The sequence below is a fragment of the Oncorhynchus nerka genome, linkage group LG21, assembly GCF_034236695.1.
Source record: "Oncorhynchus nerka isolate Pitt River linkage group LG21, Oner_Uvic_2.0, whole genome shotgun sequence".
Taxonomy (NCBI): Eukaryota; Metazoa; Chordata; class Actinopteri; order Salmoniformes; family Salmonidae; genus Oncorhynchus; species Oncorhynchus nerka.
Window position 1 is genome coordinate 17,870,026 of NC_088416.1, and position 16,877 is coordinate 17,886,902.

A 16,877-nucleotide genomic window follows, 5' to 3' on the forward strand; every position below is an offset into this window, starting at 1 on the left:
GAAGGTTTGGGATGAGTTGGACCGCAGAGTGACGGAATAGCAGCCAACAAGTGCTCAGCATGTATGGGAACTCCTTCAAGACTGTTGGAAAAGCATTCCTCGTGAAGCTGGTTGAGAGAATGCTAAGAGTGTGCAAAGCAAGTGTGGCTACGTTGAAGAATCGCAAATATATAAAATATATTTTGATTTGTATAACACGTTTTTGGTTATTTAATAGTTTATGTTTAAATGATTATTCTACAATGTAGAAAATAGTAAAACATTATTTTTTTAAACATTGAATGAGTAGGTGTGTCCAAACTTTTGATTGGTACTGTAAATATTCACACCCCTTTGCCATGACAAATTGAGCTCAGGTGCATCCAATTTCCTTTGGTCCTGTTTGAGATGCCACTACAACTTGATTGGAATCCACCTATCGCCAATTCAATTGTTTAGACATGATTTAGAAAGAAACACACCTGTCTGTCTACAGTGCATTTGGAAAGTATTAAGACCCCTTGACTTTTTCCACATTTTATTTCTTTAAAGCCTTATTCTAAAATGGATTAAATAGTTTTTTTCCCCTCAATCTACACACAATACCCAATAATGACAAAGCAAAAACTCCAGAGCGCTGAATACTAATGTAAATGTAACATCAGTTTTTTATTTGTAATAAGTTTGCAAACATTTCTAAACTTTTTTTGCTTTTTCATTAGACTTTTTTTTATTGAATCCATTTTAGATTAAGGCTGTAACGTAACAAAATGTTGAAAAAGTCAAGGGGTCTGAATACTTTCCAAATGCACATAAAGTCCCACAGCTGACAGTGTATTTCAGAGCAGAAATAATACCATGATGTCCAAGGAAATCCGTAGATCTCAAAGATAAGCCTCATCACAATTCTATCTGGGGAAGGGTATTAAACAAGTTTTAGTGTTGAAAGTTTCCAAGAGCACGGTGATCTCCATCATTTGGAAAATGGAAAAAATATGGAACTACCCAGACTCCGCCTGGTCATCTGAGCAACCGGGCAAGTAAGACCTTAGTTAGGGAGGTGACCATCAACCCAATGATCACTCTCGACAGCACTTCACCTATCTGGGATTTTTGGGTGTGGCCAGATGGAAACCACTCTTGAGAACAAGGCTCATAACAGCACGCCAGGAGTTTGCAAAAAAGGTACGTGAATTACTGAGATCATGAGGTAAAAGGTGATTTGGTCTGATGAGACAAATTGAACTCATTGGCCTGAATGCAAAGCGCATCACCTGTCTAACACCATCCCTACCGTGAAGCATGTTGGTGGCAGCATCATGCGATAGGGATGCATTGCAGCAGTAGGGACTGGAAGACTGGTAAGGCTGGAGGGTACAATGGAGCCAAATACAGGAAAATGCTTGATGAGAACCTGCTTCAGAGTGCAAACGACCTTAGACTGGGTTGAAGATTCACATTCCAACAGGACTATGACCCCAAACATACAGCCAAAGCAACACTGGAATTGCTTCAGAACAAGAATGTGAAAGTCCTTTTAAAAAACTTTTTTAACTAGGCAAGTCAGTTAAGAACAAAGTCTTATTTACAATGACGGCCTAGGAACAGTGAGTTAACTGCCTTGTTCAGGGGTAGAACGACACGTTTGTTAACTTTGCTTTCGAAGACCTTATCGGTTTGTCGCAGTTTGGGTCTAGTGTCTCCCCCTTTGAAGAGGGGGATGACTGCGGCAGCTTTCCAATCTTTGGGGATCACAGATGATACGAAAGAGGTTGTAATAGGGATTGCAACAATTTCTGCGGATCAGTTTAGAAAGAGGGGGTCCAGATTTTCTAGCCCGGCTGATTTGTAGGGGTCCAGATTTTGCAGCTCTTTCAGAACATCAGCTATCTGGATTTGGGTGAAGGAGAAATGGGGGAGCTTGGGCAAGTTGCTGTGTGGGGTGCAGGGCTGTTAACCGGGGTAGGGGTAGCCAGGTGGAAAGCATGGCCAGCCTTAGAGAAATGCTTATTGGAATTCTCAATTATCGTGGATTTATCGGTGGTGAGTGTTTCCTAGCCTCAGTGCAGTGGGCAGCTGGGAGGAGGTGCTCTTGTTCTCCATGGACTTTACAGTGTCCCAGAACTTTTTGGAGTTAGAGCTACAGGATGCAAATTTCTGCTTGAAAAAGCTGGCCTTTGCTTTCCTGACTGACTGCGTGTATTGGTTCCTGACTTCCCTGAACAGTTGCATATCGCGGGGACTATTCGATGCTATTGCAGTCCGCCACAGGATGCTTTTGTGCTGGTCGAGGGCAGTCAGGTCTGGGGTGAACCAAGGGCTATATCTGTTCTTAGTTCTGCATTTTTTGAGCGGAGCATGTTTCTCTAAAATGGTGAGGAAGTTACTTTTAAAGAATGACCAGGCATCCTCAACTGACGGGATGAGGTCAATATCCTTCCAGGATACCCGGGACAGGTCGATTGCTACAGACCACCTTCTGCCCACAGCTGTGGCCTGGACACCATATGTGAATTGCAGAAGTGTTTTAGGGAGCGTTTGACAGTGATGAGGGGTGGTCGTTTGACTGCGGACCCATAGCGGATACAGGCAATGAGGCAGTGATCGCTGAGATCCTGGTTGAAGACAGCAGAGGTGTATTTGGAGGGCCAGTTGGTCAGGATAACGTCTATGAGGGTGCCCTTATTTACAGATTTAGGGTTGTACCTGGTGGGGTCCTTGATGATTTGTGTGAGATTGAGGACATCTAGCTTAGATTATATGACTGCCGGGGTGTTAACCATATCCCAGTTTAGGTCACCTAACAGAACAAACTCTGAAGCATGATAGGGGGCGATCAATTCACAAATGGTGTCCAGGGCACAGCTGGGAGCTGAGGGGGGTCGTAGCAGGTGGCAACAGTGAGAGACTTATTTCTGGAGAGAGTAATTTTTAAAATTAGTAGTTCAAACTGTTTGGGTATGGACCTGGAAAGTATGACACTACTTTGCAGGCTATCTCTGCAGTAGACTGCAACTCCTCCCCCTTTGGCAGTTCTGTCTTGATGGAAAATGTTATAGTTGGGTATGGAAATCTCAGAATTTTTGGTGGCCTTCCTAAGCCAGGATTCAGACACTGCAAGGACATCAGGGTTGGCAGAGTGTGCTAAAGCAGTGAGTAAAACAAACTTAGGGAGGAGGCTTCTGATGTTGACATGCATGAAACCAAGGCTTTTTCGATCACAGAAGTCAACAAATGTGGGTGCCTGGGGACATGCAGGGCCTGGGTTTACCGCCACATCACCCGCGGAACAGAGGATCAGTAGTATGAGGGTGCGGCTAAAGGCTATCAAAACTGGTCACCTAGAGCGTTGGGGACAAAGAATAAAAGGAGAAGATTTCTGGGCATGGTAGAATATATTCAGGGCATAATGCGCAGACAGGGGTATGGTGGGGTGCGGGTACAGTGGAGGTAAGCCCAGGCACTGGGTGATGATAAGAGAGGTTGTATCTCTGGACATGCTGGTTGTAATGGGTGAGGTCACCACATGTGTGGGAGGTGGGACAAAGGAGGTATCAGAGGTATGAAGAGTGGAACTAAGGGCTCCATTGTGAACTAAAACAATGATAACTAACCTGAACAACAGTATAAAAGGCATATTGACATTTGAGAGAGACACATGCAGCGAGGCATAAAGTAATCGCAGGTGTTGATTGGGAGAGTCAGGTGAGACAACAACAGCTAATCAGCTAACACAACAACAGCAGGTAAAATGGCGATGACTAGGCAGAGAGGGTCGGATTAGCTGCACACAGAGCCTGAGTTCGCGGCTGGGGCCGACAGATAAAAAATAAATAAACAGAATGGAGTACCGTGATTAATGGACAGTCCAGCAGGCATCAGCTATGTAGCCAAGTGATCATAGTGTCCAGGGGGCAGCAGTAGATGGAACAGGGAACCCGCCACTACGCTAGCAGGCGACAAGGCGTTTAAAGTTAGTAGCCCTCTGACGGAGGCCGGTTGAAGGCACAGCGGATGGAGTATTCGTTGGCAGACCAGTCGTGGTGGTGCGGCGGGGCGCCGTGTCAACAGAGAATCCAAGCCAGATGGCGAAAGAGGTATTGTAGAATTTAGTTTGCTGGCCGGGAGATGCGCCTGGCTCACGGCTAACTAGTGCTAGCTTCGTGGCAGTGGCGTTAGCCACTATAGCCAATCGTTAGCAGCGGTGATCCGGTGCCAAGGTGAGCTAGCTAGCTGCAAACTAGGTGTGAAGATCAGAAGTAGTGGTCCAGGGATTACGGCAGGAATCCGGCCTTGTTGTGGAGAGACAGTCCAATACTGGTAGACTGGCGAGTATTATCCAGGCTAAGAACAGGGCTGGTATCTGTGCAGAAGGTAAAAGCCGCTAGCAGTGGCTAACAATGACTGAATAGCTAATTAGCTGGTTAGCTTCTGGAGGTTCTTGAATGTGTTCTAAAATTTAAAATAATAGCGATACCGTATCACGTTGGGTGAGGCAGGTTACTGGAAGGTATAATGAAAATAAAATACGAAAAACGAACAAAACACGTCTTCACTGCTACGCCATCTTGGATGGATGATAATTTGTGAGATTGAGGACATTAAGCAAATATTGTAGGATGGCCGGGGTGTTGAGCATGTCTCAGTTTAGGTCACCTAACAGCACAAGCTCTGAAGATAGATGGGGGGGGCAATCAATTCACATATGGTGTCCAGGGCACAGCTGGGGGCAGAAGGTGGTCTGTAGCAAGCGGCAAAGGTGAGAGACTTGTTTCTGGAAAGGTGGATTTTTAAAAGTAGAAGCTCATTGTTTAGGTGCAGACCTGGATAGTAAGACAGTAGATTGCAGTTCTATCTTGCCAGAAAATGTTATAGTTAGAGATGGAAATTTCAGGGTTTTTGGTGGTCTTCCGATGGCAGGATTCAGACACTGCTAGGTCATCCGGGTTGGCAGAGTGTGCTAAAGCAGTGAATAAAACAAACTTAGGGAGGAGGCTTCTAATGTTGACATACATGAAACCAAGGCTTTTATGGTTACAGAAGTCAACAAATGAGAGTGCCTGGGGAATGGGAGTGGAGCTAGGCACTGCTGGGCCTGGATTAACCTCTACATCACCAGAGGAACAGAGGAGGAGTAGGATAAGTGTACCACTAAAGGCTATAAGAACTGGTCTAGTATGTTCGGAACAGAGAGTTAAAGGAGCAGGTTTCTGGGCACGGTAGAATAGATTCAAGGCATAATGTACAGACATAGGTATGGTAGGATGTGAATACAGTGGAGGTAAACCTAGGCATTGAGTGACAATGAGAGAGAGATTGTCTCTAGAAACATAATTTAAACCAGGTGAGGCGACCGTATGTGTGGGAGGTGGAACTAAATGGTTAGCTAAGGCATATTGAGCAGGGATAGAGGCTCTACAGTGAAATGAGACAATCACTAACCAAAACAGCAATGGACAAGGCATATTGACATTAGGGAGAGGCATGCTTAGCCGAGTGATCATAGGGGTCCAGTGAGTAGCTTGGTGAGCTGGAGACGATTCAGACAGCTAGCGGGCCGGGGCTAGAAAGCTAGCAGAGGGGCCTTAAAGGGACGTCGCGACGGAAGAAGTCTGTTGTAGCCCCCCGCGTGCAGTTACGTCGCCAGACAAGTCGTGATGGATCAGCAGGGCTCCGTGTAGTAAAAAGGGTCCAGGCCAATTGGCAAAATAGGTATAGTGACCCAAGAAATTGAGCTAACAGTTTGAAATGCTCTAGACAGCTAGCAGGCCGCAGCTAGCAGATGGGCATTTAGGGCAGGTCGCGATGGAGGAGCCTGTTGAAAAACCTCTCCGGGCAGATTACGTCGGTAGTCTAGTCGTGATAGAACAGCGGTGCTCCATATCGGCAGTAAAAGGAGTTCAGGCCATTTGGCAAAATAGGTATTGTAGCCCAAGGAGTGGCTGATGGACCTCTTCAGCTAGCCGGGAGATGGGCCTAGCATAGGCTAGCTCCAGGCTAATTGGTACTTGCTGCAGGACAGAGACGTTAGCCAGGAGTGGCCACTCGGATAGCAGCTAGCTAGCTGGTTACTGGCCTAACGCTCCAACCAATAGGCTACCTGCCGCCTTTAGTGGCCCCAACTTTAGTGGCCTCCCGAGTGGCGCAGTGGTCTAAGGCATTACATCGTAGTGCCACCAGAGATTCTGGGTTCGAGCCCAGGTTCTGTCGCAGCCGGCCGCCACGGGGAGGTCCATGGGGCGACGCACAATTGCCCCAGCGTCGTCCGGGTTAGGCCGTCACGGATATCCTTCTCTCATCACGCACTAGCGACTCCTGTGGAGTGCCAGGCACAGTGCACGCTGACCAGGTTGCCAGGTGTACGGCGTTTCCTCCGACACAATGGTGTGGCTGGTTTCCGGGTTTGATGTGCGTTGTGTCAAGAAGCTGTGTGGCTAAGTTGGGAAATGACTGACAACACAGCTCTTAGCTCCCTCAGTAGATGCCTACTGGACAACTTTTGTTTGTATTGCTTTTAATCTTTTTAATTAATTTATCAAATTAACACTTTGTTATAGCTAGCTATTTATGTAGGTAGCTATCAGGTAAACACAATGATTTTATTTTATTTTATTTTACCTTTATTTAACCAGGCAAGTCAGTTAAGAACAAATTCTTATTTTCAATGACGGCCTGGGAACAGTGGGTTAACTGCCTGTTCATGGGCAGAACGACAGATTTGTACCTTGTCAGCTCGGGGGTTTGAACTTGCAACCTTCCGGTTACTAGTCCAACGCTCTAACCACTAGGCTACCCTGCTGGTGTTTCGGAGGACGCATGGCTCTCGACCTTCGCCACTCCCGAGTCCGTACAGGAGTTGCAGCGATGAGACAAGACTAACTATTGGATATTGGATTCCACGGAATTGGGGAGAAAAATACAAATTTGCTGTTCATCGCTCCACATCTACACTGAAGAAAAATATAAACCCACCATGTAAAGTGTTGGTCCAGTGTTTCATGAGCTGAAATAAAAGATCCCAGAAATGTTCCATACTCATAAAAAGCTTTTTTCTCTCAAATGTTGTGCACACATTTTGTTAACATTCCTGTTAGTGAGCATTTCTCTTTGCCAAGATAATCGATCCACCTGACAGATGTGGCATGTCAAGAAGCATGATCATGACACAGGTGCACCTTGTGCTGGGGCCACTAAAATGTGCAATTTTGTCACGCCACAGATGCCTAATATTTTGAGGGAGTTGGCATGACTGCAGGAACGTCCACCAGAGCTGTTGCCAGATGTTCATTTCTCTACCATGTCGTTTTAGAGAATTTCGCAGTACGTCCAACCACAGACCGCACGTGTGGTTTGCTGATGTCAAAGCTGTAAACCGAGTGCCCCATTGGTGGGGGTATGGGCAGGCAGGCAGGCATAAGCTCCGGACAACAAACACAATCGTATTTTAACGATGGCAATTTGAATGCACAGAGATACCGTGATGAGATTGATTGTGAGGCCATCAGCTCATGTTTCAGCATGATAAAGCACGGCCCCATGTCACAAGGATCTGTACACAATTCTTGGAAGCTAAAAATATCCCAGTTCTTCCATGGCCTGCATACTCAACAGACATGTCACCCATAGAGCATGTTTGGGATGCTCTGGATCAACGTGTATGACAGCATGTTCCAGTTCCCACAATATCCAGCAACTTCACACACCATTGAAGAGAAGTGGGACAACATTCCACAAGCCACAATCAACAGCCCGATCAAATCTTATGTGAAGGAGATGTCGCACTGCATAAGACAAATGGTGATCACACCAGATACTGACTGGTTTTCTGTGACCAACAGATGCATATCTGTATTTCCTGTCATATGAAATCCATAGATTAGGGCCTAATTCATGTATTTTGACTTTTGTTATATGAACTGTCACTCAGTAAAATCTTTGAAATTGTTGCATGTTGCGTCCATAATTTTGTTCGAGGAAACTTGCAAGGAAGAATGAGAGAAAATCCCCAATCCAGATGTGCGAAGCTGATAGATATACCCAAGTCGACTCAAAGCTGCAATTTCCGCCAAAGGTGCTTCTACAAAGTATTGACTTGGGGGTATGAATACTTTCTGAATGCATAGGGTACTATACAATTGAAATTGTGTGTCTGCTCCCACAGGTAGATAATGGTTGTGAAGTAAAATCAGAGGAGAAAGCCAACTTTACTGCCCTCCAGCTGATAAAGACAGAGTGGTGACAAGCCTCTTCAGCCTGAAGAATCAGGAGTCCTATAGACATCATGGACATGAGATCAACAGCCACTCATGAATTTAGGGCTCTATTCAATGTCGCTAAAGCGTTTCAGATTGCACAATAGAAATTTAAAAGGTAATTTACAATTGACATACCCGCAGCGTTCTACTGCGAATGCAGGAACATTGCCTTTACATTTATCACTGTTACACTGAACTTCCACGATACAGATTGAATAAAGTCCTTAGTGGGGTTGAAGAAACAGGAGGACACTGGAAAATATGGTTATTTATGACACCATACTTTCATGAAAATATATTTTGGATGCATGTTTGTACGTGTACAGTATGTTTTGTTTATCTAGATGTGTTACATTAACACTGGGATACTCAGAAAAATCCAAACTACCTCCATGTGCCACAGTTCAATTCTGTGATACATTATAAAAAAGAGCCATGAGATGCTTTAAAAATACTAGCGTGGGGATATTGGGAAGCCTGGAATTTAAACTGAATATCACTGTTTCACCATTTACTTCAAAGGAACCAATAGTTGAAACTGTGATATTCGATTACGCATGCATACATTTAGAGTACGGCTGGTCCCGTGAATCGAACCCACAATCCTGGCATTGCAAGTGCCATGCTCCACCTTTACCAACTTAGCTAGAGGACCACTTATCAGGTTTCAAATCAAGTCCTCCTGCAGGTGTTTACAGGCTATTATAAACTGGGTGGTTCAAGCCCTGAATGCTGACAGCCGTAGTATATCAGACTGTATACCAGGTATGACAAAACCATTTATTTTTACTGCTCTAATTACGTTGGTAACCAGTTTATAATAGCAATACGGCACCTCGGGGGTTTGTGATGTGGCCAATGTACCACAGCTAAGTGCTGTGTCCAGGATTAATTATACTTTGTGCTTAATTTGAGTGTTGAATACACACATTGCCAGAATACTGTGATTACCATTAAATGGTGTCATTATTTTATTTGTAAATGTCACAAGAGCATAGATGTAGTGATAAAAATAAAACTCAACCAACCCCAAATAATGAAAAGCACAAATATTTTATTAGTTTTCTTCTTCTAATAAGGAGCACTACAACTTGTCATTCTTAATACTCGTTCTAGAACAATTCTAAAGTTGAGGTATAAAAAGGAGTTCATACAGACTCACAGGTCTTGAAACAGTGGGGTTTTATATACAAGAGAAACTGAGAGACAGAGGTAGAGAGAGAGACGAGGTGGTATTTAAAATACAGTGGGACGAAGAAGAGGGAGAAATATACAAAGATAGTAATAAAACAAAAAATGACACATTACATTAAACCTTTTATCGTTTGATTTGGTGCTGTGGAATTCTACGGCTGCAGGTAGAATCAAATAATTAGAATGGTAGAATATTCTGTGGTAGAATCCTACAGTAGGTTGACTCAGTATTGGCTCAACCTGTGTAGCTCTATTTTTGCATTGAACTGTACTGTTGCTACAAAATACTGGGAGAACTCAAATTCACCAATGATATAGGTAACCATATCAATGGGGTCAATCCTGACTAAATGGCTGAAATTAAATGGATGAGGGAAATCGAGGGATTTCTAAAATGTGTGTGAAGGACGTTTTCCCCCCAGCTGTTGAGGTAAGGGCTGATTTTAAATGCATTCAAGATGGCCAACAATGGCTCTAGCATTAATTCAGGAGTTATTGCTAAAATGCGTTTTCACAAATTCTCAAGTTCCAATTGGAATTTACACAGCACCAAACTACAATACCCATAACCCCCACACTGCAACCTCAACTAACAAATATCCCAAATTAAAATATGCAAATAAAACTTGACTCCAACCTCAGGAGAACGTTAATGACCAAACAACCAGGCAATTCACCCAAAAAGAAAAGCAAAAATAAAGCATTGGGTTTATAAAAAGAGAAAAACAAACATTCCACAATCTGTACAGTGACATCCATTTACGACTGGTAAAAAAAGACAGGAAGAGGGAGCTAATTTGGTGTAGTAGTGGCAGCATTATGTGTAAGTTATAATAAGCCATATGAAATGTTTATAATATAACAGTAAACAAGGACACTAATTTGGGTAATACAATATAAGAGCTCTCTGTAACGATGTCTGTATTTAACAAAACCCCAATTTACATTTAAAATGTCCGTATATCTGTTTAATATATAGAGTTTGTCCTTTCTTTATCAAAATGCCCGGTACTCTTAACAGGTGATGTATGATTGTAAAAAGAAAATGTAAAAAAGCTGATTTTAAACTACAAAGGAAATTAAAATCAGAGACTCTGATTTGACTCTAAAGACTACCTTGTTTATCATAAAACCAGTGCTGCCTTTTTGGTAAAAGTTATGAAGAACAGTAAAGCCCTTGCTGATTGGCCAAATCATAGGGCTAACCAATAGGACCCATTTTTACCAGCGGATTCTGAGATGGAGTCAAGGGAGAAAACATGCCTTCCCATGGAAGGCAACAATGTTCTGGCTCTCTGCGGCAACGATGCTCGGTCTCCACGGCACCAATACAATCAATTCTTTAGCACTGGTGTGACGGACATAACAACCCCCCCCCCATATTACCCCAAACTCAAATGCCATGAGGCCTGACAAAACCATTAAAAAAAGTACAAATACAATTCCCTCTACCAAAACGGGAGACTTTTTATTCACCAACTTTATGGTGTGAAATATAATCATCATAATTACATTATTGATAACTGGTATTTTTGGTACGATGCAAAGTTCTAGTGTGGCCTGTGAGCTAAACAGATTTATGAGTAGATGCTACTTTTCAAGCCGTCTGGACTGGGGACTTCCACCAGAGTCCTGTTCAGTAGGGCACAACGTAGCAAAACGGTTTGTGACCAAAAAAACGTATCCCTATTGGCTAAGTTCAGGCAGTAGCATCTCCCCATATCACTCGGTTTTAAAAAGGTTTTCGCCCTACTGAACAATACCCTGCTAGTGGTGAGGCCACAGTTGTTAAATACACCAAAGAAGAACTGATAAAAAAAAATAAAAATGTGAAGGCTGAATCTACACTAGATGTACTCCATAACCTCTTTGTGACTTCACGCACTTCAGTGCATGTCGCACACCCCAGGAATGTTCTGATCCAGAGACCGTTTGGTGGAGTATAAACCCAGGGTCCTATTCATTAGTGTACACCGTACGCTAAATATTTTGCACCGTAGCAAAAATGTATAGCAACGGCAAACGAAAACAAGCATTTCTTGTTCGACAAATTCAGGTAAGTCACTCCCCGTTTCAGCCAGTTTCGTTCCTAATGAATACCCCATAAGGCTGGGCCGTATTTATTAAGCCATCCCGACTGAGACATCTGAGAACTCTGTACATACAGCATAACGCATCTACTCCTTTTTGGTCTGTGTCTTTGAGAAAACAAAAGTGAAGAAGCTAAATAACTTGAATATTTAAATGAGACCCATCACTGAACACCTAAAAAAGCCTACATGCATTGGAAGACTGTCACAAATATTTTCATGTCACCCCCCCCAAATGACATAGCTATCTCTGCCCCAAAACATATTTCATTCCATCCATTTCACCGTCCCAACACCACATTTAGGTTCTATCAACAAAATGTGTTTATTTGGTGGCTGGTGCATTTCTTTGTGAAACAACGTTAGGTGAAAAAAAAAGGGCTACAATCAACTAAAAGTAGTTGACAGACAGAGGAAAATAACATCTACAAAGAGTCTATAGCTTTTGCTGACTAAGCGAAGGGGGACGCAATAGAAACTTACTTCTGGAGGACTAAAGAGGATCGTTCATTTCGCCACTGCCTTCATCTTCAGTCCTGTCCTCAAGCCTACTGTATGTTCAACTCCCCAGAACTACTGTCACCAGGTAGAAGCACCTGGAAAAAGGTGCAAAAGTTTGTGCTTGACAGATCTGTGTCCATGTTCCATATGAGGGGTTGTAAAAGGTGGGTGGTGTGTGCATATCTGACCTAAATCTTCCCCCCAAACTGAAAGCATCAGCATACTAAAAGATGGAAGGTGTCTGTGTTACTAGTTTGTTCTCAGAGGAATAGTAGGAGGGTGACAATTATCAGGTTGGGGGAAGGAGAAAGGACGTCACTTTGGTACAAGCAAGGTGAGCAGAGCTCGTCTTGTGATCCCTTTCGCCACAGCGCCTGGCGTTAGTGTGTGTGTGACCACAGTCACATGCATCAACACCAGAACCTCACAGGGGACAGGTAATGGACAGGCTGTGAACACTGGAGTCGACATGAACATATACACAGGTAATGTACAGTCATCAGTGATCATCACCTGCCCTACACAGCCAGGTTGGTTGGGTTAGTAGTTCCCCAAAGGTCCTGGAGGAGGCGAGGGGTTATGATGTCATGATCAGGCGGCAGTCAGTCTCCTCCCCTAAAATTCATTATGAAGACAAAGGAGCCTCCGGAGAATTTCTGTAGGATGGAAGGAAGGTAAATGTCTTCTGTTCACTTGTCCATCTTAACGGTCCACAGAAGTGTGTGTACAGCGCCTGGCATGAGTTGCCCAGTCCGGACCGAGTGAAGGGGGGGGGGGTAAATGGGTAGTGGTCAGAGCAGACCCCCCAAAAAAGCTGTCTCTGGGGTGGAAGAAAAGGGGGGGGGGGGGGTGTCTCAGTTGGATGTGTCAGAGTGAACGCTGCCAGGGGGGCCTGGTGGAGAGGTGACGGAGGGGGGTTGGGTGTTGTCCTGCCAGCTGTTGCTAGGCTAGAAGTAAAGAACCAGGATAGAAAAACAAAGACAGTTTTGTTTCATTTGTTAATACAGGTGTGTTGTGACCCTAGTAAAATCCACTTGTAAAACACTGCAAATACATTTGCCTGGACTACAAATACTTGGTTGATAGGCATGCATTTCTTTCGGTCTAAATAAAAGGGATACAAAAAGAAAGACAATTAGGAAGATTTGACTCACGTCGAGGCGGCGTGGGATGTAGAGTGATCTAGTGGTCAACTCATAGCCTGCCGTCAGGTGTGTAGCACGGTGCAGGGTATCCACCTGGAGGGAGACAAGACAGGCGCCATCAGGCGAGATGCATGCACACACACACACTTTCCTTGTTTTACTATCCTTGGGGGGAATTTTAAGTCCCCACAAGCATAGAAGAACACCCCCACACACACGACATGGGTTCAAAAATTATTTGTTTCCTTTCAAATACTTTGTGCATGTTTGGAAGATAACATTTGAACCCAGGTCTGGCACGCACACAAATGTACTTGCGGATCAATCAGGGGATAGTGTCACACAAACACAGGTGGTCATGAAAGGAACTTTAAAGCTTCCACAAACCTCTGCTGTATCTGTCAACGCAAAAGCAGCATGGATCTTGGTTCGGACTTCTGGTTCCCTACTAGCTAACCTCTAATCACTTGTCTGTACAACCCTCACTTTGTGTTCATATCTGCCTCTCTGCCGTCACAAAACGCTGCCTACCGTCCGGTTAGCCAGGGAGAATCTCAAAATTGCATTTGTCCTCTCTCCTCGCCTCCTTATCAAAACCTCTCTCTGGGATGAGAAAGCCAGCGGTTTTTCCCCTCTGACATTCTCCTCCAATGGGTTTTGAGAAGGATGCGAGGGGAGAGGTGGACACGACGACTCAAGGAAAGGATTTTCCCTCAGCCTCTCTGACACTGACCGTCAGGCTGTTTACAGCAGAAATCTGTGGATCCTCTTCAACAACAACAGTGCACTTCCACAGGTTTACAAACAGAACAGTGACGAGGTGGATTGCAACAACAACAACGGCAGAGTAATGGGGGAGTAGGCTTCCGTGGTGACAGGATGGAGAGAGATAGCAATGGGCTGCATGCGTCCAAAACGGCACCATCTCTCTCAAAAGTAGTGCACTACATAGGGAATAGGGTGCCATTTGGAGAAGCAAATGTGGACATAGAGCGATGAAATGGATGGATAAATAACTGGGGGAGAATGGTAAGGTAGGCACACCAAAGGCTTAACTGAAACAAGGTTATGTGAAGGGGGCTGGAGAGAGAGGGGAGGGTCAAAATGCACCACGAGGTGTGTTTCTCTACTAAGTGGACCAGGGACAGGAGTTCTTGGGTTGGGTGTTAAAGAATCAGGGGTGAGGAGAGGGAGGTTGGGGTCATCATAGCTAGTATGAAACCTCCCCAAAATGCCCTGTTTTTTTTCTTCTTCCAGAAATCTTGTTTGAACAAATTCCAGGATTGCCTTCACAATTCACTCCTGATTCCAGAAATCCTCCAACCATGATGTCACGAAAACCAGGACATTTTGGGAACATTACAGGAATTGTGCAACCCTATAGGGACTGGGTTGGAGGGGGTTGTGGTTGGGGCATTGAGGCAGGCTTTCCTAGAGATCCTCAGTGCCTACCTGGGGCTGCAGAGAAGGGGCGATGTTGAGGACGGCCTCCCCAGCCCCGTTGAGGTTCGAGGGGTGCAGGCCAAGGTAGGCAGCAGCTGCAGCGTCGCCTGCATGAGACAAGCTGTATGACCCCGACGACCCTGCAGGCAACACACGCTGTGTCAGCCAATCAGGCATCTCAGTGTGGTTCTGTCAGCCAAATCAGGCACCGCAGTGTGCCAGGGGTCAGAGATCACAGTTCAACCAGGAAGTTAAAGGACACTGGCTTTTGAAAAGCCATACCCGTGCTCACAAACCGTTTGCTAGTGTTGAAAACATGAGGAATGGGGTACCACAGTCAGAGTATTTAGAATGGGTTGAGCAGTGAATTAGTCCCTCATGACACAGCCTTCTGGGTGCCAAGATGATCCAATACATGTACAGATGGATCCTCAATTCCCAACTTCCTCACATTGCTGTGAATTAAGTATGAGACGAGCGCAGGAGAATATAAAAATGGCCAAACTATAGGCCAACTGCAACTTTCTTGTTTGAAACGGACCAAAATCAAGACAACACAAATACGTCTTATTAGATGAAAAAACGCAGGTCAACGTTTTAGTTACACTGTAACAAGTGAGCATCATAAAGTGGAAGTCAGACATTTTCAGTTGGCAAGTCTTGAGTCCTAACACTCGACAGTCCACCAGCGAGCTGTAAATCTTACTGCGGTAGAGGCAGACCATAGAAATAGAATCCAGATAATAGATTATATTTCCATGAGGCAGGCATACAGCACGGCTCACAATGACTGAATGGTACATCACCTACCTGCTCCTGTCTGCTTCCTGAGCAAATAGGGGTAGCTGGTACATAAGGGTGCGTGTGTGTGCTTGCGTGTGTGTATACTGTACACTAGTGTGTGTGTGTGTGTATACTGTACACTAATGTAAAGGTGTGCTGGCCGCTACATAAAGACAGTTTGCAGTAGTAGTAGGCTAAATAAATCATGTTAAAATGATGACATCGAAAGAGGAAGTGGTGAAATTGAACAGAGACCATTCAGAAAAGAAAAAAAACACATTGGTTAGTGATTGGAATTGGTTGTATGATCAGATGGGGGATGACGGTCATTTCCTACTATGAGTTATTGCTTAGGGCAATAGCGCAGCATCTTTGATGCTGCTGAGTAAAGATACATTTAACCCTGAAAATGACCACTTTCTACAACAATAAAGCAACTTTTAACAAGGAAATTATCAATCTGGCTCAAAGTAAGATAGTGTAAATAATCTCTCCTCTATAGAAAACCTGTGAGCGCAATAACATCACAGCAACGCATCAGACACCAAACAAGCAGAAGAACAGTAGAAAAGTCTGATGGAGAGCCAGACAGAGGCATACAGCCAGACAGAGAGCGAGCCAGACAGACAGAGTTCTCGATCCATGTATGTGGTTCTACACTTCTGCCAGTGTGCATGAACTACACTGTGTGGTCACTTCTGCCAGTGTGTATGAACTACACTGTGTGTGTGTAATAGCATGAACATCAGCTGATTGGTGTGAGGAGGCAGGGTGATTGAGATATGGATGGAGGGGTGGGGGTCAGGGGTGGTTGGAAGGGGCACACGGTACCTGAGTTGGGCGTCGCCGGAGAGTTAGCCTGGCTAGCCTGTGCCGACACGCTGGCAGCATCCACCGCTGTTTTAACTGCGTAGAGGTTCGCTTCCTCCTGGAACTTACCAATGTTCTTCTTGTACCGTATTCTCTTGTTGCCGAACCAATTAGATACCTGAGGGGGAGACGGATAGATCAGTGTATTAGTCAGTGTTTCCCTTAGATTTCTTTCCAGGGTTGTATTCATCAGTGCACACCGTAGCAAAAGGTTTCCCAACGGAAAACGAAAACAAGCGTTCTTACTGGAAAATGTCAGGCAGTCCATCTCCGTTTCAGTACATTTTCAGTCACCCGACACTTTCAATTGAAACCAAATAATTTTAGGCAGGGGAACCGGCCCCCCACCTATACATTAGAAGGGGAAAAGCTGGTTTCAGTACTGATAAGTCCACTGGCAGCAGAAGCGTGTTGTGCGGTATAGTACCTGTGAGACCGTGATGGCACACTTCTTGGCCAGCTCTTCTTTGGCCTCCTCACTGGGGTAGGGATTAGACAGGTGGGAATAGAAGTACTCGTTCAGCACCTCTGTAGCCTGCTTGTTGAAGTTACGCCTCTTACGCCTGACAGAGACATCGATACGACACACACAGTCAGTCAGTCAGACAATATTCATA

General features: G+C 44.6%; 1 protein-coding gene across 6 annotated transcripts in view; it reads right to left on the reverse strand.

Annotated features, from left to right (window-relative positions):
• Positions 1-12,875: 12,875 nt before the first annotated feature.
• Positions 12,876-16,877, reverse strand: part of LOC115103991 (pre-B-cell leukemia transcription factor 1-like) — a 52,805-nt gene continuing 48,803 nt past the window's right edge. For 3 of the 6 annotated variants that reach the window (XM_065006396.1, XM_029625101.2, XM_065006397.1), the window contains 4 exons: positions 16,688-16,823; positions 16,222-16,378; positions 13,174-13,257; positions 12,876-12,966 (listed from right to left, as the gene is read on the reverse strand). In XM_065006396.1, the coding sequence (XP_064862468.1) occupies positions 13,214-13,257; positions 16,222-16,378; positions 16,688-16,823 (337 nt within the window). In that variant the 3' untranslated portion in view covers positions 12,876-12,966; positions 13,174-13,213. Of the gene's footprint in view, positions 12,967-13,173; positions 13,258-16,221; positions 16,379-16,506; positions 16,609-16,687; positions 16,824-16,877 lie in introns of those variants that run through there. The other 3 variants (XM_029625103.2, XR_003859682.2, XR_003859681.2) reach the window with 3 other exon arrangements.